The 26946-nt window shown below is 42.8% G+C and overlaps 1 protein-coding gene across 1 annotated transcript; it reads left to right on the top strand.

Moving 5' to 3' along the window:
- The first annotated feature begins 4227 nt into the window (after positions 1-4227).
- On the top strand, positions 4228-25122 carry CCT3 (chaperonin containing TCP1 subunit 3). The gene is made up of 14 exons (XM_079761601.1): positions 4228-4385; positions 6594-6655; positions 7458-7508; positions 7594-7656; positions 8618-8714; positions 13287-13404; positions 17321-17507; positions 18420-18569; positions 19466-19598; positions 20332-20413; positions 21285-21465; positions 22496-22741; positions 23018-23149; positions 23731-25122. Exons 1-14 carry the CDS (start codon positions 4355-4357, stop codon positions 23833-23835), a joined length of 1638 nt encoding a protein of 545 aa, XP_079617727.1. The 5' UTR covers positions 4228-4354; the 3' UTR covers positions 23836-25122.
- The last annotated feature ends 1824 nt before the right edge of the window (positions 25123-26946 follow it).

The raw sequence follows: 26946 nt of genomic DNA, 5'->3' as shown, positions 1-26946 counted from the left end.
TGGGACAATGTTGATATTTTAACAACTAGTGAGCACCAGCTGGTTCCACCCTTCGGTCCAGCAGAGAGCGAGACCCTTGTGGAGGTTTCCCTGGCCCACCGCCTATTCTGGAAGGCTCAGTCCATGGTTTTCCTTCGGCTCACCCAGCGATGGCAAGCTCTCGGTGCCCCCTCCTGCCTCCTCTGGCCCTGGAAGCTCTGATGGATTTGGGGACCTCATCTCTCACTCCTTCCTCCACCTCAGACCTCCTCTTAGGGGGCCCCTGACTCTGTCACCGGCTCCCTGCCTGCCTGGCCTGGGGTCTGTCCAATCTTCGACTTTCCATCTCTGGTTTCCGGCTGGGACTGGCTGAGCACCTGAAGGGTAGCCAAGGGGAACCGGTGTCTGCCGCTTGCCCTGGACCGGCCTGGCCAGGCCATCCATGGGGACCAGGGCTCAGGTTACTGAGTAACTCGGGGTTGCTTAGAGCTGCCCTTTATCAGGGTCACCTCCTCCCCACTCCCTGCTATTTTGGCTTAGAAATCCCAAAGCCACTTGGCTCCCTTAGTTCCAATGAACTTTCTCCAGTGTTATGGGCAACAAAAGAGAAAAGTAGCAAAGCACCAGAGTTAAGACATTTGTTTGTTCATTTATGTGTTGACTCATTCATTCACCACATTTTTAAAAATTATATTTTTATTGCTTTGGGAGAGGGAGAGGGAGAGAGAGAAACATCAATGATGAGAAAGAATCATTGATCGACTGCCTCCTGCATGCCCCCTACTGGGGATGGAGTCCACAACCCGGATGTGTGCCCTGACTGGGAATGGAACTGTATGTTCCCTTATATATAGGAGTAATAATATTCCCCTTGCGGAAATGTTATGAGGATCCCAAATAATCGATGTAGAGAGCTGGCATTTCCTAAGCATCCAAGAGATGTGATTATTACTGTTCTCTCCTGCCCCAGCTTCTGGCTTCCTCTTCCTCCCACTTTCTTTGCCCACCCTCACCTGGAGACAGCAGGCCACCTGGCGGTGGAGCGAAGTTAACCCACTGGCCCCCCCTTTCTCCAACACCAGCACCGTCACCGTCACCCTGGGCTTGCAGCTTAGGTTAGCTCCCTGGAGGGGGCACCTGGGTGGGCTTCCACCATCGGCCTGGAGGGGAAAGGGGTGCACTCACTCATGCCTTTGGCTGGCCTATGTGTGCTCCGTGGTGGGTTCTCAGCGTGGTTTTCACCTTCCTTTCTTCTCAGCCAGATCATTTGTAAATAAAATTATCCTTCCCACATATTCATTCAATAAATATTTATCTCTGTATTTCATTTTATTAGCATTCAAATATGCAGCAAATATCTCTTAAGAACCAGCTATGTGTCAGGGACTATTCTATGCATTGGTTGTATAGCAGTGGAAAAAAACTGTTAGGAACAGGAACAACCACCACCACCCTGATTTTTCATTAATGTGAAACATTAGTTTAAAAAATTTTAATTGTTTTTTTATATTTTTATTGATTTCAGAGAGGAAGGGAGAGGGAGAGAGAGATAGAAATATTAATGACAAGAGGTCAATCATTCATCAGCTGCCTCCTGCACACCTCCCACTGGGGATCAAGCCGGCAACCCAGGCATGCGCCCTTAATTAGAATCGAACCCGGGACCCTTCAGTACGCAGGCCAATGCTCTATCCACTGAGCCGAACCAGCTAGGGCTAATTGTATTGTTTTAAAATGTGTCACTACTTGAAACTGGTGACTTGACTATGCACAGAAATCCTGCCAAATAGTTTGTAAATGCCAGAAGAGGAGAAAAAACCCAGTAGGTCCTGTGTTTGGAAGATAGGAGATGGGCTGGGGCAACATGTCTCAGGGAAGATGCTCCTTGGAGCCGGGAGGACCCCTCCAGGGTTCTGACTCTCCCCTTCCAAATTCTACTTTCCCAACTCTGGACACACCCAAAGCTCTGGATTCAGGCTGAAGTGCCACATCTGAGGTGGGCAATAAACAGAGAGGCAGGTTCAGATGAAAACTATAGGAAGGTATAAAAAAATACCTGGGGATGCTTTACCTGGAGAATAGATGTCTTAGATTGTGAAATGAGGGCACAAATGGTCCCCATCTTCACCATGGAATTGGCTTACTAAACGCCTGGAGAGCCCTGGCCAGTGTGGCTTAGTTGATTGAGTACCATCCTTCACCATTTGAAAAATTTGTTAACTTCCATGCAAATGCACTTCTAAATAATTTGAGCCCTCCCTAGATATATGAGTACGCATTTCCTACTGGGTTGTAAGATTTGAAGAACACTTTACACACAATCCATACTAAAGAAGCCATATTTCTGACTAGACAATAACAGGATGAATTTGGGGAGCAGCAAAAGGTGGCAAAAGAGAAAATTCAAAAAGGTGCTTTACATTCTTTATTTTATATATTTCTCACAATAATCCTATGAAGTGGGTAGATTTATCCACATTTTGAGAAAACTTAAGTTGAGAAATTTGTTCAAGATTCCACCATTAGTATGTAGCAGTGCAGGAATCAAATTGAGGCCTGTAAACTCCAAATTCATGCTCTTCGCCTCTGCAAAAAGAGCTAGTGCATTGATGTCCACACTATGACATAGTGGGCCTCTCAGATAAAGTAATCTCCTCCACCTACAGTTAAGTGGATAGTCCGATGGCCTCAGGCATTTCCCTGGCCACCAGTGTGACTGAATATCTGTTCGCTCTAGTCAACACTATGTCTTCTGGAATCACGGAATACAAAATCTTGTTCTAAGTATTAAGAGGAGATACAAAGGAAGAATATTATATTCATTTGACAAATAATTATTGAGCATTTACTATTTAGCAGATCCAGTTTAAGGCACTGGGAATACAGCAACATTCCCATTTAATGGGAAATGCAGAACAAACACGTTCCAATTAACCAAAGTAACAGGAAAAAACATACATACAACTGGAATCGTTTTCCCAAATGCTGAGCAATTAAGGTCTGGCTTTTAAGGGAAGGGAAGCAGGGCCTCTGACACACCTTTTCTGTTAGTAGGTTGACTAGTACGCTGCTCTATCAGAACACCAATAGGTGTGGTGCCTGGGAAAGAATCTTAGGATCACATGATCAACAACCCGTGCTATTATTTTACTATTGACAATTTCACAAGTTCTCTCCAGCAGATCTTAGGCTGTTCCTGTTTGGGGAGGGAAAAAGTGTGAAAGGGTGTACTCTTCTATTTCATAGTCAAATATAAGTGATTCCTGTATTGTTCGTGCTCTCATGGTCCCTTCACTGGTTTGGAAAACAGATGTTTTCATTATTATTGTTTCGGTTTTTTTCGGGGGTCGGGGACACAAAAAACGAAATAAATTTAAACCTTAACAGTGTCCTATGAAAGGGCAATTACTCTCTGTGTTCTCCCCACGTTTAATTTTTGCAGTATCAGGCCTTTTCCTTTCCTATAAGGTAATGGACCAGCAGTTGAGTGGATGAAAAGGATAGGGGAAGCAATAGGTATGGAGAAAGAAACTCTCAAAAGCCTTACAGGGAACTTGAGAAAATGTTTTGGATAGAATAATTCGGGGGAGAGGAGGGCAAATAGGCCATCACCATCTGGTACCACTCATAGCCTCAGTTTAAACATCTGCCTAAATAGGGTAAGGCCCAAGCACAGCAACGAGTCCAGAGGCAAAAAAAAAACACAAACACACAACTCGCAGCGTGCCCCCAAGCAATGCTGTTGACCACCTAGGCCAGCCCCATAGAACTACAACTCCCATATCACCCCGCAGCCAGGTCTTCCCTAACCGCCATTGAAGTCCCGCCCCTTTACTCCTCCACTTTGCTAAGGCTGGAGCGAAAGACTAGAAACTGTCACGCCTTTCCTGGCCTTTGCGGCCCGAGAGATGCTGGCTTACTTAACCACAGTCCAATGCCAGTCCAATGACCTACCCGCGTTATTCACTGAAAGCCTCAACCCCACCCAGCACCCACCCTGTAGTTGAAATACATGCGCAATGGCGTGCGAGCCAAGCGCCCGAGCCCCCGCGCTTGCGCCTAGGTTCGCACCGCACGCGGCCGGGAGCGGCCACCTTATTGCGCAAGCGCCGGTGCTCTCCATTTCCAGCGTCGCGCTCTCTCTACCGAGCTTGCCCTGCCGTTCTTGCGTGGAAGGCGGAGTCGAGAATGTCCATTGGCCCATTCTCGTGCCTGTCAATGAAGGGGGTGCGGTGATTGGTGGCGACCCGGAGGGTAGCGGGTTTAGGTGTAAGCCCTGCGGAGGCAACGTTTTCTGGGCTTCTCTCAGGTTCCCTCTCCAGAAGCTTCTGCCGGTTTCCTCCGCTCGGGGTACCGGGCTCAGCATCGCGCCGCCATGATGGGCCATCGTCCCGTGCTCGTGCTCAGTGAGTTGTGGGGAAGCCGGGGGAGAGGCCCCGTCTTCTCCCCGCTCGGCCATACTTCTCGGGGTTGCCACAGCCCAGTCCCGCCGTGGTCCGGCCACTGTGGCTTCCAGTCAGCCTCCTTATTTGGGAAGCCCTTTTCCCCCTCGTTCCTGCCGTCCCTTAACCCGTTCCCGTCTTCACCGACGCAAACTGCCCTTCCCCTCGCCCAGCCCCTTGTCCTTACGGCTGCTCGGCTCAGGATCCTTCCCACTCGGCCTTCGTTCTTCATCCCCCCCACGCCTCTTCCCCCGACCCCTTCCTTACGAGATTTTCAGTGTGTAGGTAAATGGACAATGTGGGGTTTGTTTGTTTTTTAGTTTGCCTAGCTTTATAACCTTGGTCCATCCCTTAGTAGCCGATGTGGCCTCGGCCATGTTGGGTGACTTAAGTGTTAACCTCTGTATCATTGGGGTTAACAGTATTTTCCCGTAGAATCGTGAGGATCCAATGACTAAGTAGATAAACTGCTTAAAGGAGTGTCTGGCCAACAGCAAGCGGTATCCTGGTTCATTTTTCAGGATCAGCCCTCTTGCTTTTCCGCCCAGCACCCCCCGCCCTCCCTTCTCCTGAGTGACTCGCGGGGCGGCCGTTACTCCCTCCGTGTCCCCTGCGTGGCCACCTTTCCCGTTAACCAGCCTGAGTTTCCCCAAATGTCTGAGCCGGCTCTCTTTACCCTTTGGGAACACCCCAGATTTCTTTAATAACTTAACAAGCACCTCAAGTCATTGTCTTTCCATTCTGTGTTTCCATTCTGTGTTTCCATTCTGTGTGGCATCTGCCTGACCACCTCAGATGGCCCGCTGGCCGTTTTCCCTGGCCTGCCAACTTCTGTTCAGAGAGTTCATCCATTTTCCCTATTCCTGGGAAATAACTGTTTTCAGGAAAAATTTCACTTAACCCAGAAAAGGAAACCTTTCTGATGATGAGTTGATCGGAAAGGTTCCTGCTTACTTAACCACAGTCCGGAATGGGAGCCTACATCCTGAGAGTTGTGAACGTTTTGATTTGAGGGGCCTGGATTGAAGTTTTTACAGATTTAAATTGTAGGGGATGTATAGTTTGGAGAGAGGAGGGAAATGAGCATACGTTTGCTGGTTTGGTTATAACCAGTGGCTTGTCTCCATTGAGAGGGCCCTGGGGTGAGTGGTGCATGGGGAAGGCCTTTCCAGGTCTGCATTGACCCCTGACATCAGTGGCTGTACCCATTTGGGTCCCCTGTTAAAACATACACACACGGCTTACTGATAGTAAGGGGGGGTGGTTTGTTGTTTTTTAAATAGATTTTTATTGAATTCAGAGAGGGAGAGAGAAACATAAATGATGAGAGTCATTGATAGGCTGCCTCCTGCACGCCCCCTACTGGGGAAGGAGCCCAGAACCTGGGCATGTGGCCTTGACTGGAATCGAACCCAGGGCCCTTCAGTCACAGGCTGATGCTCTATCCACTGAGCCAAACTGGCTAGGGTGAGGCGTTCTTATTATATCCAAACATGGAATGACTGTCTTGCAAACTGTGTTCTCATTCCACAGGACACTGGGGGGAGAGGGGGCACTATCAATTATTGTAGAGTGTGAGTCTCCTTATCCAAGTAGGAAAATATGAACCCTCAAACTCTTTCCCTTTTTACATAAAGCAGTGATTGGTGCTTTTTTAGAATTTGAGAATTCACTGAAAGCTATAGATCCTTTTCCCAGACAAAAGTACATTATCCCGTTTTCTCATATAAGCTCAGGGATTTCACTTTCCTACTGAGGCCCATTCATGGGTCTCGGTTATGCATCCTTGGTGTAAATGCATGAATGTTTGGTTAGAGGGAAAGTGATGGCATGATTCCAAAGTTGAAGCAGTATGGGTTGTTTCTTAGTATACCAGGGGTTGAAGTACAATTAAAAAATTGTCTTTAAAATTTATTTATTGATTTTAGAGAGAGGAAGGGAGAGAGAGAGAAACATTGTTGTTCCATTTATTCATTGGTTGATTCTTGTATGTGCCCTACTGGATCTTTGATATATCGGGACCACGGTCTAAGCAAATAAGCTTCCTGGCCAGTTGCTTTCATCTACATATACACCCATGAAACTTGTGTGTTTTTCCAATGGTGAGGGAATAAATAGCTTATATACAATGGTACAATCTTGAGCTGTTGTCTTTTGTTTTACCTGTATTAGGCCAGAACGTAAAGCGTGAATCTGGAAGAAAAGTTCAATCTGGAAACATCAATGCCGCCAAGGTAGCACATCTTTGACATTGTTTAAAGTATAATAGTCTTTCCTCCAGCTGTCTTCCCTAGTATTTCTGTATCTGTTTGCAGTTAGGGAGAAGGAAATCCCCCATCTCTGAATTAGGTCTAATAGCCTTCTCATAGTAACGTTTTGCATAATTCCATTGCTGCATATTGTTTTATATTCTTCTAGAGACCCGATGCACGAAATTCGTGCAAGGGGCTCTGCCCTTGCAGCCCCAGCTGCCTCGGCCAGCCCTCGCAGCCCCGGCTTCTCCAGAAGGTCGTCCAGATGGTTGTTCTGCTGTTTGGGTCTAATTAGCATATTAGCTCTTTATTATATAGGATTTGTTTGTCTCTCATACTAGACTGAGTTACTTGAGGAGAAAGGCTATATTAATTCCCTTTTGTATTCCTAGTGCCACGGTAGATCCTGGATTGCTATTTAATTAATCTTTTGAATGAAATAGCTCTAGGTCTGATTTAGCATGGTGTGAAGGCCACTTTCATGGAAAGAAATACTAAGACATGGATTTCCATTTATCTGGACTACTGGGAAACTGAAGCTCTGGAAGGCCTGTCCCCATTTTTCTTGGGAAAAGTCATTTCTTTCTACATCTACCCTGAAAGTATTCCCAAAAGGGAAAAACAAAGGACAGAATCTAGCCATAGGCATGAGGCTGCCAGCCCTACTTTAGAGGTGACGTTGGTAAAACACTGGGCCTGTGGGTTACTGATGACCCCTTTCTTAGCATACACACTGACATCATCCTCTGATTTGTACTTATGTTTTTTCTTTTCTTCCTAATAGACTATTGCAGATATCATCCGAACATGTTTGGGACCCAAGTCTATGATGAAGGTAAGGTTATTTCTTATTGAAACTCAGCAACTATAGATTTTCCCTTATCTGAAACACTGAAATATAACTTTTGCTTTTGTCCTAGATGCTTTTGGATCCAATGGGAGGCATTGTGATGACTAATGATGGCAATGCCATTCTTCGAGAGGTGTGACTTTTCATTGTGCTTTCTAACAATTTGATAAAGTACCCCAAAAGATATGTGTAGATGATGCTTAGTTTCTTAGGGCTGCTGGAACAAATTAACACAACCTGTGTGACTTTAAGTAACAGAAACTTACTCTTTCATAGCCTGGTGGCTAGAAATCTGAAATCAAGGTGTCGCTCCTGAAGACTCTAGGCAAGAATCCTTCTTTGTCTTTTCTAGATTCTAATGGTTGACCACATCCTTGGCATTCCTTGGCTTGTAAACTTGGTCTGCTCCTTAGTTGTCATATGGCATTCTCCTGTGGCTCTCATTATAAGGACACCAATGTTTGAATTTAGAGCCTACCGTAATATTTGTATGACCTCATCTTAACTTGTTTATATTTTCAATGACCCTATTTCCAAATATAGTCACATTTACAGTTGCAAGAGGGTAGGATTTCAACATGTCCTTTTGGAGGACATAATTCAACCACAACAGTGGTGTTTCTGGTAAATAACCTGTAAGTTATTGTTCTGTTCTCAAAAAACTTTAGTAGTTCACTTGGCATAATACATTTTTCCCTAAAAAGAAAGGGACTTGGAAAGGTGATTTACTTAGATATTTTGGGGGCCACTTTTATTTATTTATTTATTTACTTACTTATTTATTTAAACCCTTGTGTCGAGGGCTGACTTTCAATAGATCGCAGCGAGGGAGCTGCTCTGCTACATACGAAACCCCGACCCAGAAGCAGGTCACCTACGAATGGTTTAGCACCAGGTTCCCCACGAACGTGCGTTGTGTGAAGGGCGTGGGGGCGGCCGTTGGGGGCCACTTTTAATCTTTCAAGCTATGGTAAAACAAAGGAAAAGCGAGTAGGTATGGAGGCAAGAAGCTTAAGAATTAGGGCCAAGCAGAATAGATGAAAAGATCTTTGAGTAGTGTTGTTTTTAGTGGCAGTCTACATTTTTCTTCTCAGATTCAAGTTCAGCACCCAGCAGCCAAGTCCATGATTGAAATTAGCCGGACACAGGATGAAGAGGTTGGAGATGGGACCACATCAGTAATTATTCTTGGTAAGAGAAGAATGGAAGTTTGATAAGGAAAATAGGATTGAAACAGGAAGATTTTTGCCAGAAATAATGTCTGTCTTATTTTAAAAAGGAAATTGTTACCAATCTACTAATTACAAATATTTAAATAACATGTTGCTAATTATCCATGTATCCCCTCCAGTTGAGTATAAAATATTAATCAGTAGTATAGCATGGGCTGTGTAAATCTGGTTGAATAAAATACAGTCAATTCTCATAAGTCACAGTAAGTTATATTCTAAAAGTCACCACAAACTAAATGAGCAAATACTAAACCATCACTCCTGGGGGAAATATGGGGTTAGAGTCCTGCCAGCCTCTGGTCACATTCAACTGATAAATATATATATACCTTATTTTACGTGTTTTTTATTTTATTTAAAGACATTTTATCTAATATTGTTGACTTATTAACACTGAGCTCGTGGCCAATAGCATTATAATTCATGGCTAAACAAAGCTAATATGCTTTTTCTATAAAGCACATCACAGCCTTCTTACATTTAAAAACTAGACAGCACTTTAGTGCTATACTTGGGGGCCATTCTAAACAGTGAAATCAACACAATGAACAAAAACGTGAAAATCATTGTACTAAATACACTGAGTGGCCAGCTTATTGTGATCTCTGAACGCATAATAATCTGGCCACTCAGTGTATATCCTTCCTATATAATAAAAGGCTAATATGCAAATTGTCCCCTCGACCAGGAGTTCGACCAGCAGGCAGGCTGGCCAACTGCCCATGATGTCCCCTCCCCCTGGCCAGGCTGGCTGGACCCCACCCATGCACGAATTCATGCACCGGGCCTCTACTACACACACACACACACTCACACACTGAGTGGCCAGATTATTATGCGTTCAGAGATCATAATAATCTGGCCACTCAGTGTATATCACATAAAGGGAACTTGTTTACAGTGAGAGCTAAAACAAGGCAGAAGGTTGTCTTATTCAACCTCATCTGGGAATGTATTCATTGAGTGATTCAAATTTCTCTGCACATGTCTGTGAGTGACCATGAAAGTGATGTAAATACCTATTTTGGTGTTACAAATTTTAATGAGTAGTCAAATTGAAAATGAGTCTTGATTGTTAAGTTTTAATGACTAATCGTTCCACTTATAGGATCATAAAGGATCACTTCTTAAAACTTGGTGTATGGCTTTTATTATATAAGTTTTAAGTTGGTGAAAATATTTTTTTAAAATATAGTTTTCTTTTTAAATATATTTTATTGATTTTTTTACAGAGAGGAAGGTGAGGGATAGAGAGTTAGAAACATCGATCAGCTGCCTCCTGCACGCCTCCTACTGGGGATGTGCCCGCAACCAAGGTACATGCCCTTGACCGGAATCGAACCTGGGACCTTTCAGTCCGAAGGCCGACGCTCTACCCACTGAGCCAAACCGGTCAGGGCGAGTTGGTGAAATTTTTATAAGAGAAACATTCATTTGAATTTTATTAAAAAATTTTTGTAATTGATTTTTAGAGAGGAAGAGAGACAGAGAGAGAAACATCGATGATAGAGAGAAACATCGATGTGAGAGAGAAACATCAATCTGCTGCCTCCCACACGCTCCCTTGACTGGGGATTAAACCCAAAACCTGGGTATGTGTCCTGACCGGGAATCAAACCACCACCATTTGCTGTAAGGGATGATGCTCCAACCAACTGAGCCACACTGGCCAGGGCCTGAAGTATTTTTTAAAAATATATACCGTATTTTCCGGCGTATAAGACGACTAGGCGTATACAAGATTTTCCTGGGTTAAAAAGTCGTCTTATACACCGGAAAATACGGTACGTTTTTATTGATTTCAGTGAAGAAGGGAGATGGAAAGAGAGAGAGAAACATCAGTGATGAGAGCGAATCATTGATCAGCTGCCCCCTGCATGCCCCACACTGGGGATCGAGCCTGCAATCCAGCATATGCCCTGACTGAATCGAACCGTGTGACCTCCTGGTTTATAAGTCGACACTCAACCACTGGGCCATGCCAGCCAGGCCAAAAGCATTCATTTTTTAAAATCTGATTGCAGCAACAGTGTTAGGCAATGAGAAAAGAACTATATTTTAGAGATTCCAATTTCTGGTATTGGCCCACATGCCTAAGAGTCCTACCTAGCCACTGGACTCTATTAAAAAAATTATTATATGAACTTTTTATTTTTTTAAATATATTTTTATTGATTTCAGAGACGAGAAGGAGAGAGAGATAGAAACATCATTGATGAGAGAGAATCATTGATCAGCTGCCTCCTGCATGCCCTGCCCTGAGGATTGAGCCCGCAACCTGGGTGTATGCCCTGACCGGGAATGGAACCCTGACCTCCTGCTCCATAGTGAACACTCTACCACTGAGCCACGCCAGCGGGCTATTATACGAACTTTTTAAAGGGAGACATTTTAAATTATTTCTAAAATGCCTTTGTGTACTGCATTTTGAGAATGGTAAGTTGGGTGGCAAATTTACTTGCGTCACTAATCACATCTTTAGATTAAATTCTGTTGAGGATTGAGAATTATATATGACCAGTTCTGTACTCTAAAGAAAAACTTGGAGGATGAAACAGGGAAGACCAGATGCTTTCTCATTTTTTTAGGTAGACAATGAGCTTTAGATATCAGGCAGAATTTTCTAGCTAATAAATCCTAGTTGAATCTCCTGGAGGTAATAGGTAGGTTAAGTATTCATGAATCTAGGTATCTCAGATATACTAGTATGTTGCTTTAAAAAAGAAAGAAAAGTGGCTGGCACCATTTAGAGGCTCAGCCCATCTGGTTTTCCAGATGGTCTAATCCTATATAATAAAAGCCTAATATGCTAAGTGTCCGACCATTCGTTTGACCAGTCGCTATGATGTGCACTGACCACCAGGGGGCAGATGTTCCAACCAGTAGGTTAGCTTGCTGCTGGGGTCCAGCCAATCGGGACTGAGTGGGACTGGCTAGACATGCCCTGGAGCTCTCCCCGGCTCTGGTGGGGTCCCTCGGTCTGGCCTGTGGGGATCTGCCCGAAACCGGCTTTCTGACGATCCCCCAAGGGGTCCTGGATTGCTAGAGGGCGCAGGCTAGGCTGAGGGACCCCACCAGTGCACGAATGTGTGCACCGGGCCTCTAGTAAATTGATAATTCTTTACGAAAGGGAGGGAGGGAATTTTGCCATCACTAAAGACATCTTCTGTTACTGTTCTGTTTAACAGGGCATATCCTCTTTTTCTTTTTTTTGTGGCGTAGTCGGCAGGATACCATAATCCTTTTTAAGTTAACTTTTTTTTGTTCCTCACCTGAGGATGAGGATATTTTTTCCTTTGATTTTTTTTTTTTTTTTAAGAGAGAGTGGAAAGAATGGGGAGTTGGGAGGAGAAATATCGATGTGAGAGAGACTTCAATTGGTTACCTCCGGTACCTACCCTGACGAGGGCAAACCTGTAACCCAAGTATGTGCCCTTGACTGGGAATTGAGCTCTGGACCCTTTGGTGTGTGGACTGGCACTCTAACCACTAAGACACACTGGCCAGGGCTCTAAGCTAACTTATTTGAGCATCTTGTTAAAATATTTGATTATCTTTCTTTCATTATACATAGTGGTCACTTAGAAATTAATATAAAGTATTGAATTCAAACATTTGAGTACATAACAAGGAGTATACATGCAAACTTGGTCACATTTGTGTAAATTTTAAAAAGTAATGCCTGTGGGCAGGTAGTATAAGCAACTTGTGAAAAACCAAATACAGCCCTGACACATTTGGCTCAGTGGATAGAACGTCGGCCTGCAGACTGAAAGGTCCCAGGTTCGATTCCGGTCAAGGGCATGTACCTTGGTTGTGGGCACATTCTCAGAGGGGGGTATGCAGGAGGCAGCTGATCGATGTTTCTCTCTCATTGATGTTTCTAACTCTATCTCTTTCCCTTCCTCTCTGTAAAAAATCAATAAAAAATATATTTTAAAAAAACATTGTAGTGAAAAAAAAATAACCAAATACATTTACATTTTTCTTGTTAAATTATTTTTTTAGAAACAAGCTTTTGTGTTTATTATTTTGTGTGTGTATTAATTACAAAGTAAAGACAAATTTGAAAAGAAAGGGACATTTTAATAATTCCTCTTCCAGAGGGTAAATTTTGTACATTTTTTGGGTATTCTTCCAGGTGTAAGGTTTCTGTGTTCTGTTTTTGTTTTTAGTACCAGCAATTTGCATCCTAGGTGTTGAAATAATAAGTCAATTTTCTGTTATGTGTTTTTCTTTCTATTTTAGAATCTTCGGAAAAATGTTTTCCTTTTGTTTAGAAAACTGATAACATATATAGTTAGATCAAGAAAATAAACCCTAGGATCAGTCTTTGATCATTATAATATGTACAATGAAGGTATTTTCTTTATTAATTGCCTTGTACAAAGTGTACAATTTGGGATAGTATTTACAGCCAAATGGACTATCTATTTTAGGACGAAAGGTAAGGTATCTCTAGAAGCATAATGAAGTTGCCTTTATATGCAGGTACTTTTTAAAACATTATGGTCTCTGTATCCTTTTTCAGCGGGAGAGATGCTCTCTGTGGCTGAGCACTTCCTAGAGCAGCAGATGCACCCAACGGTGGTGATCAGTGCTTATCGAAAGGCATTGGATGATATGATCAACACCCTTAAGAAAATCAGGTACTAGGGGAGGACCAGAAGTGGGTAGTATCAGATATGAGAGGCCTGGAAGAACGATCTGTTCTTAGGTGAAAAGAAGTCCAGGTATATCACACACATTGTGGTTTAACCCTTTGTATCATTTTGTGAGGAGGAACAAAGGGCAGAACAAAATGTAAAGGATAAGTGAAATAAAAGTTTTAGAAAATGGCAAAGAATACAAAGCAGCCAAATAAAAAGGAACTAGGTTTAATTCCTTGTAACATTTTGATTACATGCTATCTTCTGGTTCCCATGTTAGGCACTGTGGTGGGAAATGTGTAGTAAGTAAAATAAACCTACCTTCTAAAAGCTTAGATTCTTTTTAAAATATATATATGTGTGTGTGTGTGTGTGTGTGTATATATATATATATATATATATGTATGTATGTATGTATATATATATATGTATATATATTGATTTCAGAGAGAGATAGAAACATCAGTGATGAGAGAGAATCATTGATCAGGTGCCTCCTGCACAAGTCGGCAACTCGGGCATGTGCCCTTGATGGGAATTGAACCCCGGTCCCTTTAGTCCACAGGCTGAGGCTCTATCCACTGAGCCAGACCAGCTAGGGTTTTGTTGTTTTTTAAAGAAAGGAGTTTAACTACCTCATTATTACTTAAAATAAATAAATATATATATATATATATATATATATATATATATATATATATATATGTATATATATATATATGATGTGTGTGTGTGTGTGTGTGTGTGTGTGTGTGTGTGTGTGTGTTTTTTTCCCCAGAGAGGAAAGGAAAGGGAAAGGGGGATAGAAACATCAATGATGAGATAGAATCATTGATCAGCTGCCTCCTGCACACTCTGTACTGGATATTGAGCCCACAACCTGGGCATATGCCCTGACCAGAGTTGAACTGTGACCTTCTGGTTCATGAGGTCAACGCTCAACCACTGAGCCACACCTGCCAGGCAGAGGTTATGTTTATTGATTTTAGAGAAAGAGAGAGAACCATGGAGTGGCTGCTTCCTGTATGCACCTCAACCAGGGACTGAACCCCCAACTTTAAGCAGGTGCTTTGACAAGGAATTGAACCCACGACCTTTTGGTGAATGGGATGACGCTCCAAACAACTGCTCCACACCAGCCAGGGCATAGTTTAGATTCTTGTGGGGAGAATAAGGAGTTAGATAACTGTAATAACAGGTTTTTAAATATCCTACCATATATATGATTATAACTAATTCAGCCAGTATTCTAATAAAATGCTGTGAAGGATGGTGACTGTGACTGAAAATGCTATTTAAATCCCATGTAGTAATGGAAGAACTTGTTAATCTTTTTGTTGAGTCTAATAGGGTAATGAAAGGAATATAGAAACGCATGACTTCTAACTTCAGGGAATGTTATGCCCTGACCTGTGTGGCTCAGTTGAGGTCACTGGTTCGATTCCCAGTCAGAGCACGTGCCTGGGGTGCAGGTTCAATCCCCAGTAGGGGATGTGCAGGAGGCAGCCGATTGATGTTTCTTTCTCATCCATGTTTCTATCTCTCTCATCGATATTTCTATCTTCCGCTTCCTTCCTCTTTCTCTAAAATCAATAAAAACATTTTTTTAAAAAAATAACTTTAGGGCCAAAACCGGTTTGGCTCAGTGGATAGAGCGTCGGTCTGCGGACTGAAGGGTCCCGGGTTCGATTCCGGTCAAGGGCATGTACATTGGTTGCGGGCACATCCCCAGTGGGGGGTGTGCAGGAGGCAGCTGGTCGATGTTTCTCTCTCATCGATGTTTCTGGCTCTCTATCCCTCTCCCTTCCTCTCTGTGGAAAATCAATAAAATATATTTAAAAAAATAATAACTTTAGGGAATGTTAGTTAAATCACATCATGCAGAATGCAAAATTCTTTTGATTAAAAATAAATTGTTTTAAGAGTAAAACCTATAATGTTCTACCCTTTTATATGATTGGATTATTGGGTACATAAGTACCTAGTAATTTGGTAAGCTTTGTATTGTATTGCCTGCTATTAATAAAGTATATGATAATCTATCTGGCACTCTTAGGGGATGAGGAGTTTGATTTAAATTATTTTTATGAAATAAATTTTATAAGACTGTAGAGCCACCCTAGCCAGTTTTTCTCAGTGGACAGAGTGTCAGCCTGTGGACCTAAGGGTCCCGGGTTTGATTCCAGTTAAGGGCACATACCTCAGTTGCAGGCTCCTCCCTGACCCGGGCCCTGGTCAGGGCTCGTGCAGCAGGCAACCAGTCGATGTGTTTCTCTCACATTAATATTTTTCTCTGTCTTTCCCTCTCTCTTCCACTGTCTCTAAAAATCAATGGAAAAATATCCTCAGCTGAGGATTTAAAAAAATAATAATTAAAAAAAAAAAAAGAATGTAGATATACCCAAAGGATATGAGCATGTGAAGCAGAATCTTTAGAAAGCTTTTCTTTTTATCAAGCAATAACTGCATGTATATCTTAGATAATACTTTTGGAGCTATTGCTTCTTCTCTAAAATGCATACTTCAACAATATTTAATGACTAGAGGCCCAGCGCACGATTCAATCGTGCGGGTAGGGTCCCTAGGCCTAGCCTCCTGCGATCAGGGCCATCTTCTGCCTGTTCGCCAGTCCCCAGGCCCAATGCTGCCTCCGCCGCCGCCACTGAGCTGCCAGGCTGTTGGGATCCCCAGCTCATCCCCAGCCGCTGCCGCTGCTGCTGGGGCTTGAGGCGCTGACGAAGGGGAGCACGGCAGGGGATCCGGGTGCGGACAACCGGCTCCCCGCCTCCGATGGCCGCGGAGCTGGGTGTCCAGGGTGTCCGAGGCAGCCCCCCTCAGCGGCCGCCAATCCAGCCGTTGAGAGGCAGGGGGGGCGGGGCGGGAGTCCCGCGCCTTTCAATGGCCGGATATGCCACCCCGAGTCCCGCCCCCCAGCCTCCCACCGCCCAATCGTGGGCGTAGCGGAGTGATGGTTATTTGCATATTGCCTTTTTATTATGAAGGATTATATATTATGTGCCTTACACTGTTTTTATAAGAATTAAGTAATATGTGAAAATTTGGACAAGATGATATCCAAGGACACTTACAATTTCATTTTATTGTTCTGAATGTTCTCACCGTGTACAAATTTTGTTAGGGGAGACAAACACATACTAGTAAAAACAATAACACTATGTGGTGCACCATGTATTAAGGTGCTAGATAGATTAGAACCAGGCGTTCAAATGGATAGTACAGACCAATGCTGATTATTTATCTTTTAATTAATCCTCACCTGGCGATACTGTTTTCATTGATTTTTTTTTTTTTTTTTTAGAAAAATGGAAGGGAGGGAGGGGGAGCAGAGAGAAACATTGATGTGAGAGAGACACATCGATTGGTTGCCTCCCTCATGTACCCCAAGTGGAGTGGGAATTGAACCTGCAACCTAGTTATGTACCCTTGGCAGGGAATCAAGCCCATGACACTTTGGTGCGTGGCCTGACACTAACACTGGCCAGGGCTGAGGCTGATAATTAAGAGGAACTCAGAATTGGCTAGGGGTCAGGTTTCAAAGACCAAACATTTCTTGACCCAAGTTGTAAAAGTTTTAGAATTTTTATTTGAAGCAGAAGGTGAAGAACAAATTATTTTACTGAAGGTCTATATGTAAGTGTAGAAGAGTTGTCAAACATGGGAACAGATTACTTGGGGGATTTGATATACCTTTCAGGGATGGGTTAGTTGTAATCTTGCTGAAAAGGCAGAAGGATGGACAAGATTACTTGATGTCCCTTTTAGTTTCCTACAAAGGAACAGATTCCCTAATTCTGCCTTTTGGCCCATTATTAGAGTCATTGAGATATAGATGAGGGACTTTTTTTGAATGTACAAGACTCCTATTGAGCATATTACCTGTTTTTCTTTTCCCCAGTACTCCCGTCGACACCAGTAACCGAGATATGATGCTGAACATTATCAACAGCTCCATTACTACCAAAGCAATCAGTCGGTGGTCCTCTTTGGCTTGCAGCATTGCTCTGGATGCTGTCAAAACTGTACAGTTTGAGGAGAACGGTCGGAAGGAGATTGATATCAAGAAATACGCAAAGGTGGAAAAGGTAAACTTCCAGTTAGTACTTTGGAGACAAATTGTTTCCTAGCATGAGTCATCCCACTTGTGGAGGAAATAGGTTTAAATCAGAGCAATATATCTTTATAGTGATAACTAGGAAGAATATTTGTTGTCTGGGAAACAAAAACTTGAAAAAGGGGGTATTCGTGGAATAATTCTATTACCTTCTCTGCTGTCTGTACACAAAGTTTATAGGGGCTAAAGAAAGGTTTATTGGTGTCTCCATGTTTGTGTATTTGTGTACATATCAGCCACTTGGTTGGTATATAAAGAAAGGCTCTAAAATATTCTGTTAATAAACCCCAGAATGCTTTCTGCATCTCCCTATTATTAATTTAAGATCAAAAAGTAGCATTAATAGCCCAGCTAATGTGGTTCAGTGATTGAACATCTACCTATGAACCAGGAGGTCATGGTTTGATTCCAGGTCAGGGGACTAGCTCAATCCCCAGTGTGGGAAATGCAGTAGGCTGATCAATCATTCTTTCTCATCGTTGATGTTTCTATCTCTCCCTCTCCTCTCCGAATTCAATAAAAGCATTTATTTTTTTTTAAATAGCATTAATATCTTGTGGCCAGTAGATGGAGCCCCAAGCCTAAAATTCTGTGGGAATATCTTTCAGGAAGTAGAAGTCTGAGCCCCTTGTGATTAAATATTTGTCAGTCTCTGTTTCTGTGAGTCTCACCTGATCCTTCAAATTAGGTGTTATGGTCCAAGATTGTTGTGCTTCCTAGAGGAAAAAAAATGTGATTGTGACAGTATTTGTTTTTGAGGTTCATGGAAGAAAGATACTTTGGAAACCCAAAATAGTGATCCTTTGGGAAAGATGAACATTTGGGAAGAGAGTTGAGAAATTGTCTCCTCCTGGTTGTGAATTAAAGTGGATCTTTTGTGCAGATACCTGGGGGTATTATTGAAGACTCTTGTGTTTTACGTGGAGTAATGATTAACAAAGATGTGACCCATCCACGAATGCGGCGCTATATCAAGAACCCCCGCATAGTGCTGCTGGATTCTTCTCTGGAATACAAGAAAGGAGAAAGCCAGGTAAGGTTCCTGGTTCTATGCCTTAAAGTGGATATAAGAATCTAACTATTAATATGTACATGGGAAATAAAAGGTATATTTATTACATGCCTACTAAATGTCAATTACTGACCTTTATATGTAATTCCTGATTCTGAAAACAATCCTTTATTGCAAGCAACACTCTGTGGCAGATGATCGACACTGTCTGACACAATTTGAGCTTGCTATAGCAACAAAGTCTAACCTATTCCGGTGCTCTCCTCTATGAGACAGGCCGTTATATAGACTTAGACAGTGTTCTGGCGGTTAGCTAACGTGCAGTTCAGCTGTGCCTGTGTTCAACTTCATGAATGATGGGAGAGGGTCGTGAATGCTGGGTCTCCTGAGTCATCATTTTAATCTTACCCAACAGTACGTTAATGTTTTGGAACATTCCATTTGTAACCTGAATACAGTGAATGCCTTTGGTCTGTGAATCCTCTGCGAATTTTGAGTAGCAGTGTGTTTGGTTTTCTCAGAGGAGGGTTCAGGAACAAAAGGCAGGGTTTTAAATATTCATGATGGGCAATAAGGTATAGAATAAGTCGTGATACTGAACTTTTTTGTTTCCTGGTAGAAAAAAAGAAAAAAACAACAACCCTTTAAGGCAGTTGGTTTTGACTTCCACTTTACAGATCAGAAAATCTAAAGATCAGAAAAGTTGGATTAAGGAACACAGCTGATACTGGTCAAATCAGGGTTTGAACCCAGCTCTGTTTGGCCTCAACTCGACACTACCATGTCACCTTTTCTAATGCATCCATAGAATAGTAGTTAATACAGTTTAGAAGTGCTAAAGGAAAATAAAGTAGTTGGAAGTTATTAAATAAGGATTGTGAATAAGAATCAATTTATCGTGACTTTCCACCACACAGACTGACATTGAGATCACACGAGAGGAAGACTTTACCCGAATCCTCCAAATGGAAGAAGAATACATCCAGCAGCTCTGTGAAGACATTATCCATATGAAGCCCGATGTGGTCATCACTGAAAAGGGCATCTCAGGTAGGACTACACTCTTTTTTTTTTTTAATTAATGAATTTATTTATTTTTTATATATATTTTATTGATTTATTACAGAGAGGAAGAGAGAGGGATAGAGAGTTAGAAACATCGATGTGAGAGAAACATCGATCAGCTGCCTCTTGCACACCCCCTACTGGGGATGTGCCCGCAACCAAGGTACATGCCCTTGACCGGAATCGAACCTGGGACCCTTGAGTCCGCAGGCCGACGCTCTATGCACTGAGCCAAACCAGTTTCGGCAGGACTACGCTCTTTTTTAAAAAAAAAAAAAAATATATATATATATATATATATATATATATATAATTTATTTTTTTTAAAAATATATTTTTTAATTGATTTCAGAGAGGAAGGGAGAGAGAGAGAGAAACATCAATGATGAGAGTCATTGATCGGCTGGCTCCTGCATGCCCCCTACTAAGGATCGAGCCCGAAACCCGGGCATTTGCCCTGTCCAGGAATTGAACCAGGACCTCCTGGTTCATAGGTTAATGCTCAACCACTGAGTCACACCTGCTGGGCTGGACTCTACTCATTTATTTAGCCTACTGTTGAGGTAGAAGAGAGTGGGTGATTCCCCCCCTCCCCATGTTGGCATAGATTGAATATAATAAACATGTGATGGTTAGGGTACATTGAGGATCTGAGGATAAACCAGTTCAGAACCCAGGAGTTCTGGTTTTTAGCTTACCTCTGCTCTTGGGTTTGCAGATTTAGCTCAGCACTACCTCATGCGGGCCAATATCACAGCCATCCGCAGAGTCCGGAAGACAGACAATAATCGCATCGCTAGGTGAGTAGGTCAGGTAAAAATAAGATTCTTCCTTTCCAGGTATTTCTGTTTTGTATCTTCATAATGCAGTCATCATTACCTGAAAAAGTCTAACATAGGATATAATCAGTCAAATCAGTTATAGGTCCTCGGTTTAGCTGTCTGCCGTTTTCAGAAGTCCTTTATCTAATCCAACAGTTGTCACTTCTGTACTGCTCCTAACCAGTAGTGACCAGCTTCTATTTAGACATCTGTGATCGCTACCTTGGTGTAGGGGTCCATTGCAGAGTAGACTGTTTATAAGCCTGCCCCAACATCACAGAATATATCATAGATCCAAATCAAATTTTGGATCTGAAATGGCTCTGAGCATATGCACATATACTTAGTTGATTGTCTACATGTCCATGAGTGGGGGAAAAGAATGACAAATACAATATTAGTCCTGCATTTATTAAAATTGGGTCAGACATAAACTTATGTACTTACCTTCCTCCTTACTTGCCTTTGCATCATCTTTAGTAGAGTCCTATTATTGGCCTTGAAATCTAACTAGGTAGTACAGAATGAAATCTTCTAGAAATGACTATTTTGTGGTATGTTCCTGTTAGATATGTGTAAGAGCTCATTTGTCCAAACTGTATCTGGTTATAGTAGTTACCTTAGCTGGGCACACTTTTATTTATAAAGCCGTATTAGTTTAGGGAAACTTCACCAATACATGTTTGAAAACCTATTTCACCAGGCAGCCAAGACCTCTTGAGTTTTGGGTAGCAATGTTTCTAGCAATCCACTTTTGCCTTTATCCCAGCCACAGACTCTAGGGACTAGGGAGATGAGTAAAAATATCTGAAATCATCTGGTTCCTCCTACTCCCTCATCTAATCAATAGAGCCTGTGGGGCCCGGATAGTCAGCCGACCAGAGGAACTGAGAGAAGATGATGTTGGAACAGGAGCAGGCCTGTTGGAAATCAAGAAAATTGGAGATGAGTACTTTACATTTATCACTGAGTGTAAAGACCCCAAAGCCTGTACCATTCTTCTCCGGGGGGCCAGCAAAGAGATTCTCTCGGTGAGTCAGCCTTGGAAGTGTGACTGAATTTCTTGAGTTGCCCAGAGGACTTAAAATCACCCTGTTGTCCATGGATAGCTATTTAATTTTGATCTGTAGCCACACATATCTGTCTCTCCTGCTTGCTTTAAAAAAAAAAAAAAGTTTTTACTGTTTTTTTAGAAAGAGCAAGGAAAGGAATAGAGTTAGAAATGTCGATGAGAGAGAAATATTACCGATTTGGCTGCCTCCTGCGCGCCCCCTCCTGAGGATAAGCCTGAAACCCAGGCATGTACCCTGACCTGACCTGGAATTGAACCAGTGACCTCTTGGTTCCTGGGATGACGCTCAACTGCTGAGCCACGCCTGTCAGGCCTGCTTACTTTTTAAGTATATTCACATTCTTGTAAAACAGGTCTCCAGAACTTTTTCTGGTTCACATCTTGCAAAACTGAGATAATACCCACTGAATAGTGATTCATCATTCCCCAGCCCCTGGTAATCATTCATTGCTTCCTTATTTTTTAAGTTGAAAATACTTTTTTTCTTTTGTTAATCTGCATCCAAGGATATTTTATCTATTGATTTTTAGAGAGAGTGGAAGCGGGGGAGAGAGAGAAACATCAGTGTGAGAGAGACACATCGATTGGTTGCCTCCCACACATGCACCAACTGGGGCTGGGGATCGAACCTGTGACCCTTCGGAATTCAGGCAGACGATCTAACCATTGAGCTCGTGGCCAGGGCATAAATACTACTTTTTTTCTCCCTCAATGAGGTTAAGTAATTTACCCAAAGGCACATAACTAGTAAGAAACCTAACTCCACAGAGTGACACCTCCGTTCCAACCCCAGCCCTTTTGCAGTTGCAGTTACTGTGTTTGCCCAAGGTAACTAGCATCTGCCTTGCCCAGTAGGGATTCCAAGGACCTTTCTTAGTTGCCCTCCTTGGTGGGTTACTGAACTTGGCAGTCAGGAAGTCCTTTGGTGCCTCTGATTTGTCCCTGAGTCATCGAGCTTTTGCTTCATATTATCTGTTTGCTTTCCCAAGGAAGTAGAACGCAACCTCCAGGATGCCATGCAGGTGTGCCGCAACGTTCTCCTGGACCCTCAGCTGGTGCCAGGGGGTGGGGCCTGTGAGATGGCTGTGGCCCATGCCTTGACAGAAAAATCCAAGGCCATGACTGGTGTGGAGCAGTGGCCATACAGGGCTGTTGCTCAGGCCCTGGAGGTCATCCCTCGTACCCTTATTCAGAACTGTGGAGCCAGCACCATTCGTCTACTTACCTCTCTTCGGGTGAGTTCCTTTTCATGCTGTTCTCTTGATGGGGTAGAGAAAGCTGTGTTTGGCTTGAGGATGGTTGACATCTGTCTATCCAGGTTTTCTTTTATAGCTTGTTTTCTTAACGTCTCTGCTCCTAGTTTTTGACTTGTTTGTTGTCATTGACATTTCCTCTTACCCTTCCCTTACCAATCCAGTGTTTTTGGTTTAGTTTTTTACCTAATGTTCCCTGCTAGCTTACTTATTCCCAGTGTTTTCCCCTTTAACTGTTTATGCTTGTTCCAACTACAGGCCAAGCATACCCAGGAGAACTGTGAGACCTGGGGTGTAAATGGTGAAACAGGTACTTTGGTGGACATGAAAGAACTAGGCATCTGGGAGCCATTGGCTGTAAAACTGCAAATATATAAGACGGCAGTGGAGGTGAGGCACCCCAAGGCATATGCTATACTGTTCATTCCCAGATAACCAGAAACCAGTGTGTGCAGTCCCATCTTGAAGGGAGGGGGTATGGAAGGCAGAGTATTCCCACAAAGACCCGCAAGGAATTCCATTCCCCTGCTTACCTTTAGCTCATATAAAAAGGCAAGGTGCCCTGGCCGGTATTGCTTGGTGGTTAGAACATTGGCCTGAGCACCAAAGTGGCAGGCTCAATTCCTGGTCAAGGGCACATATCTGGGTTGCAGGTTCAGTACAGTTGGGGCACATGCAGGAGGCAACCAATTGATGTGTCTCGTTCACGTCAATGTTTCTCTCCCCCTTCCCTTCCACTGTCTTGTTTAAAAAAAAATCAATGGAAAAAGTATCCTCTGTTGAGGATTAATAAAAAAGGTGTACAAGCTGCATTCCTGGCTTAGGAAGAACTGCATTTTAATTTAAGACTGAAAAGATAGCTTTCAGATAAAATGGTAATTGTGTAGGAGGAGCCAGGTGATGATGTCTAAAAGAAAACAATTGCCCTTCCCTTCCTACTGACCTCTTTGGGGCTGTGGTTTTTCTCCTAGACTGCAGTTCTGCTGCTGCGGATTGATGACATCGTCTCAGGCCACAAAAAGAAGGGCGATGACCAGAGCCAGCAATGCGGGGCTCCTGATGCTGGCCAGGAGTGAGTGGTGGGCAAAGTGACCTCAACACACAGAGCCAGCAGTCTCCTGCTTGCCTGCGCCAGACGGCCAGGGACACTGTGGATGTCTTTGTTTGGAAAGGATCAGGTTGAGGGGCAGCCCCAGTCCCTTTCTGTCCCGGCTCAGTTTGCAAAAGGCACTGACATGTCATTCTTCTCTATTGTAAGCTTTCCATTTAGTTTGCTTCCGATGATTAAATCTAAGTCATTTGAGACAGTTGTTATGTGTTTTTCAACCTTGGGTTATATCTCTGCCTCCTGGCAAAGAAGGAAGAGGCAGAATTCTTCACTGGGGAGGAAGGGAGATGGGAATAGGGTCATTAAATGTTTTTATTTGCCTTGTTGAAGGGGTATTCTTCAGACTTCTCAGTAGATGCTGGTTGGAAAGACTCAAAGTTCAAAGGATGATACTATAAAGTTTAAAGAAGCTTCACCTTGCATTCACCACCCAAAGAACAGGAGGGACCTGTCCAAACCATGGATGTTTCTCATCTGTGGTTGTATGTAGAGCAACACCCAATTCATGGTAGGGCTCAGACATGTGTCCTAAAGCACGTAGAACGTCTGTTTCTGATATTGTAGCCTGTAGCTTTTAGAATCCTTCCTGTCTTACCTGGAATTCTTTTTCTCTGCCTTCTCCCAATGTTCTTCCTGATTTTGATCTATATTTTGACTTGTTGGCTTATTGTCAGGGCATGCTTTGTCAAGGTAGGACTACTCTGCCCTCCCTGCTAGCATAAACAAAATAACTTAAAACTCATTTTGTGCTTTTTTTTTTTTTTAAGATTTTTAAACTGACTTTTAAGGAGAGAGAAACATTGATGTGAGAGCGAAATATCAATATGCTGCCTCCTTCAGGCCCTTACCAGGGATTGAGCCCACAATCTGGGCATGTATCCTGACTGGGAATTGAACTGGCAACCTTTCGGTGCACAGGATGACGTCCAACCAACAGCACACCAGCCAGGGCTGTGCTTTGTTTTTATCAAGGAAAAGACTTGAGTAATGGCCTTGGGATGTGGGAGGCTAGGTAAGCCTCGCCTTTGATTTTTCAGTTCCTTCCTCTTGGCTATTGGGCCTTCTACCCTTTGGCCTCATAATTCATATAATTAGCCTTTATCTCATACTTCCTGACCATAGGATTTACTTTAATATTAAGTTGAATACTAGGTAGAATAATAGTCTACTGTATAATAGACATGCTCTAATCACTTCGCATATATTAACTAATCCTCGCATGGCTATAGGATATGTACTATCCCCCTTATTATGATGGGGAATCTAAAGCCATGGATAAAGAAGCTTGTCCAAGGGTCACAAAACTGGTAAGTGGTAGACCTAGACTTTCTATGTAGGTAGTCTGGCTGTAGAAGCCATGCTGTTATTACAGCTGGCTGTGCTGACTGGATTGAGGTATAAGGTGGAAAATGGCTTGTAAGAGGGCTTCTGGAGACTTGCTGCTCTGTTTATACCTAGTATTAGCTTCCTGCCTAGCCCAGTCTAAAGTCCTCACTCAGCCTTTCCTCATCTAGCCTACCTAACCTTTTTTTGAAATCCCTGCCTCTTGTGGTGTTAATAATTCCCTCTAGAGTTTTAAGACCTTAGGTCAATTCTCAAATAAGTAAAAAGGATCTTGAAGAAATAGTACTGGTAAGACCTGCTAAATGATAGAGGAAGGAAGCTAGTCACACTGTGTGGATTCTTTTTTCCCCATTTGTCCCTTACTCTTCTAGGTCGATTCTGGTTTCAACTCTTAACGGTTAAGCACTTGGATAACTGTACATGGCAATTTTCCCTTTAAGCATCTCCTGAACCTATGGAAATCCCTTCTGGTTATGTTAGATAAATCTGTACTCTTCTATCTGTCAAAGCCCCCTCGTGCTGTTGTTCAAAGCCTAAATTTAACATAATGATTAAATTTTGCCTTCTCTTTGTTCATGGTTCTTCCTACTGTTAAACTCCTAGATTCAGCAAAATTCTATTTCCCTTCTATAAAAGCAGTATCTTTTGGGTGGTGGAGAGACTTGAATTTCTGACCACTAGATTCTCGGTATTAAGCCCAGACTTGTTTTTACTCTCCCTTAACAGGACCTAGAGGGAAAAAGTGAAATTGGATCCCTACTTGATTCATTACAGCAAAATTAATTCTGGGCAGCTGAAAGATTTAAATATAAGAAAAGGAAACTATAAGCAACCCAGGCTTGATCCCCAATAGGGGGCGTGCAGGAGGCAGCCGATCAATGATTGTCTCTCATTGATGTTTCTGTCTCCCTTTCTGAAATCAATAAAAATATATTTTAAAAAATTTTGTGTAGCAAAAGACAAATGGGAGAGGGAGGATGTTTCAACAATACAAGAGTTAATTCCCTGAAACAGCTTTTAGGACTTGGAAGTCCTGTGTGGTTCATTGGTTGGGCTTGTCCTGTGCACTTGTGCACTCACAAGTTGGTTCAATTTCTGGTCAGGACACATGCCCGGGTTGTGGGTTCAATCCCCGCTAGGGGGCATGCAGCAGGCAGTTACTTTCACATCGGTGTTTTTTTTCTCCCTCTCCCTTCTCTCTATAAAAAATCAATAAAAATAAAAAAAGATAGGGCCTGTAGAAAAATAGGCAGTTTGTAAATAGTTCCAGAAAAGCAAAAATAAGTCACTGTAAAACATGACATGCTCACCCTTATTTATAAGGGAAATGCAAATTAAGTTTGATAAACACTTGCAAGGATGTGGGGAAATGGGCCTTCAACTCATGGTTTGAGCAGCAATTGATAAGTCTCAAAGGGCAGTTTGACCTGGCAATTCCATTCCTCAGTGTTTACCATATGGATTTGGTTACAAATATATATGAAATACTATCCTGGTCTGGTGCTCAGTTGGTTAGAGCATCATCCCAAAATGCCAAGGTTGTGGGTTTGATTCCTGATCAGGGCACATATAAAAATCAACCAAAGAGCCCTGGCTGGTTTTGCTTAGTGGTTAGAGCATCAGACTGTGGACAGAAGGGTCCTGGGTTCGATTCCAGTCAAGGGCACATGCTGGGATTGCAGGCTTGATCCCCAGTAGGGGGCGTAAAGGAGGCGGCCGATCAATGATTCTCATC

Source organism: Cnephaeus nilssonii (genome assembly GCF_951640355.1).
Source record: "Cnephaeus nilssonii genome assembly, chromosome: 21".
Lineage (NCBI taxonomy): Eukaryota > Metazoa > Chordata > Mammalia > Chiroptera > Vespertilionidae > Cnephaeus > Cnephaeus nilssonii.
This window is presented reverse-complemented; position numbering and strand designations above follow the sequence as displayed.